This window comes from Cucurbita pepo, unplaced genomic scaffold (genome assembly GCF_002806865.2).
Source record: "Cucurbita pepo subsp. pepo cultivar mu-cu-16 unplaced genomic scaffold, ASM280686v2 Cp4.1_scaffold001578, whole genome shotgun sequence".
NCBI classification, from domain to species: domain Eukaryota; kingdom Viridiplantae; phylum Streptophyta; class Magnoliopsida; order Cucurbitales; family Cucurbitaceae; genus Cucurbita; species Cucurbita pepo.
In genome coordinates, this window is record NW_019647728.1 from 1 (window position 1) to 2,390 (window position 2,390).

General features: G+C 40.2%; 1 protein-coding gene across 2 annotated transcripts; it reads left to right on the forward strand.

Annotated features, from left to right (window-relative positions):
• Positions 1 to 208: 208 nt before the first annotated feature.
• Positions 209 to 2,259, forward strand: LOC111786372 (cyclin-dependent kinase inhibitor 4-like). Of its 2 annotated transcripts, none has more exons than XM_023666670.1 (3): positions 209 to 860; positions 1,665 to 1,862; positions 1,963 to 2,259. In XM_023666670.1, the coding sequence occupies exons 1-3, from the start codon at positions 352 to 354 to the stop codon at positions 2,030 to 2,032; spliced, it is 777 nt and encodes a 258-aa protein (XP_023522438.1). In that variant the 5' UTR covers positions 209 to 351; the 3' UTR covers positions 2,033 to 2,259. The 2 variants fall into 2 exon arrangements, with proteins under 2 accessions (XP_023522438.1, XP_023522439.1); XM_023666671.1 differs by having other exon boundaries at positions 210 to 860; positions 1,668 to 1,862.
• Positions 2,260 to 2,390: the final 131 nt, after the last annotated feature.

A 2,390-nucleotide genomic window follows, 5' to 3' on the forward strand; every position in this document is an offset into this window, starting at 1 on the left:
TTTTTTTTTTTTTTTTTTTTTTTTTTTTTTTTTGAATTTCCTAAACCTTATGTCCCTTTCATTCATGATGTTTGTCTCAAAACGACAACTTCAAGCTTTTGCGTTCCCATTTATTTACATCCAACCCCAACCCTACCTGTTTTTTTTATTCTTTTCTCTACCAAAGCACTCTTCACCTCCGTATAAATTACCCCAACCTCACACTTTAAATCCTTTTTTTTCTCTTCTTCTTCTTCCTTCGTCCAATCCGAACCTCGATTTTCTCTCTCTAGAAAATCTTCCCCCTTTCTCTCTCCTCTGTCTCTCTGCCACTGCGTTTTCCTCCATGAGAGCTTGCTTACGTACTCCGCCATGGGTAAGTACATCAGGAAATCCAAGTCCTCACTCGAAATCACCCTTATCGATGCCTCTCAGTCCTCCTCTTACATTGGCGTTCGAACTCGGGCCAAAACCCTAGCTCTACAGCGCCTTCAGAAGACTTCCAATTCTCCACCGTCGCCGTCTTCTCCTGCCACCTCTGGTTCCTATCTCCAGCTCCGAAGCCGTCGCCTTCACAAGCCGAAGAATATTGCTCTCGCGAATGAGTCGAAGAAGCAGAAATTGCCGCAGAGGAGTAGTAATGAACGTGGCCGGAGAGTTACCGCTGATTCCGGAGAAACCTCGAGGTTGGGGGTTTGTTCGGTCGCTGCTGGTTCTATTGAGTCTGTCTCGCATCGGCGTGGCGACGGCGAAATGAAGGATGTGACGGTCGAGGAAATCGTGGTTAAGCAGAGCGAGGTTCAGGAAAATGTGAATATTCATGACATTCAGGAAGAAGCTTCGTTTGGCGAGAATGTTTTGGATTTTGAAGGTGGAATGAGGTAGGTCTCTCTCTTCTTCCTTGCCTCCCCTCTGTTCTTCTTCTTTTTTGTTGAATCTCCATTTTCTCTGCACATTTCGATGCCTCTAAAACACAGATTCTGAAGCTTTTTGGAAATTTCGGAGGGTTAGGTTTACCATTTTTCTCTTCTTCTTGACACAACACAGTGTTATCATATCACATAGAAATTGATCAATCCGTTCATAGGAAACAGAGAGTAATTTCAAGCATAATCAATCTGTTAATTCGCCATTTGAATATTTATCACAAATCTCTCTTCTGACACAGTTCATATATTTGTGTGTATTTCTTGAAATTGCAATGAGCAAGAACATCTTTGGGGTTTAATTTCTTCTTGGTACTAATATCCTCGTAGGCACGAAAAACTGAAGATTCTATCAAAGCTCGAGAATGTCGAGAGGTCCTTTTTTCTATATTTTATCCTCCTCGGTAGTTTCTAGTAGTTTTGTCTTGTACATTTATTGAGAAGGGCATTACGCGCCTTACGCTGTGCAAATACCTTTGTAGAACTGTGCCTTCAGAATTGCTTTTCCTTTATTCTCCTGTTCGTTTGTTCATTGAACTCCATTGTTACCTTTTTTGTATTTTTTTTGGCCAATCCAGCTTGAGGATTCATTGAAACATGTGAAGATTCCTCTAAAAATCTCAACGTTTATCGTTTGATTGTTTATTGTTCAAATTGAAGGAACTGGGAACCTATTCATGGCTTGTTTACACATTTGGACTGGTCTGTCGTTTTTGTTTATAGTCCAATTCTAATGACTGTTCATGTTAATGGTTGCAGTAGGGAATCCACTCCTTGCAGTTTGATACAGAAGCCCGAGAGCATACGAACACCCAGTTCTTCTACGAAGGCGTCGAGTACCACCGATTATAGGATACGACTGCAAAATTCCTCTGCAACAGATGTACCGACCACTCGGGAAGTTGACGATTTCTTCAACTACGTCGAAGGAGAGCAGCAAAGAAAATTCATCGAGAAGTAAGTGATGCATTTCCCATGTTCAGCATTCTTTTCAAAGCCTTTCTAAGCTATAGTCCGCATTCACATCATGAGTATTACATTTCACGGTTAACTACAGGTATAACTTCGACCCGAACACAGGCAAACCACTTCCGGGACGTTACCAATGGGAGAAAATGGACGATTAGACGACATTCATTCAATATATTCAGGACCCATTTACCTCAATGTTCTCAGGTTAAGTTGTGCTTATAAATGGTAGATAGTCAGATCTTAGTTTATGTGACCCTTTTACTTGTAAAGAATTAGGGCTGTACTAATGGTCTGTAACATAACAAGAAGTTGAATTACACAGCAAATAGAACTAAAAGCCTTGTGTCTAATAGATTGGTGTAGCATTTAGGCTGTTGGGTAATTAATTAGGTGAATGTGTGGGGTACAGAAATTTACTTAGAATTTTCATTTTCTTTCTTTAATTTTCTTCCATTTGTACTGTATGTTCCTCCTTATACTTGTACTGATGAAAGTGGTAAAAAAAAAAAAAAA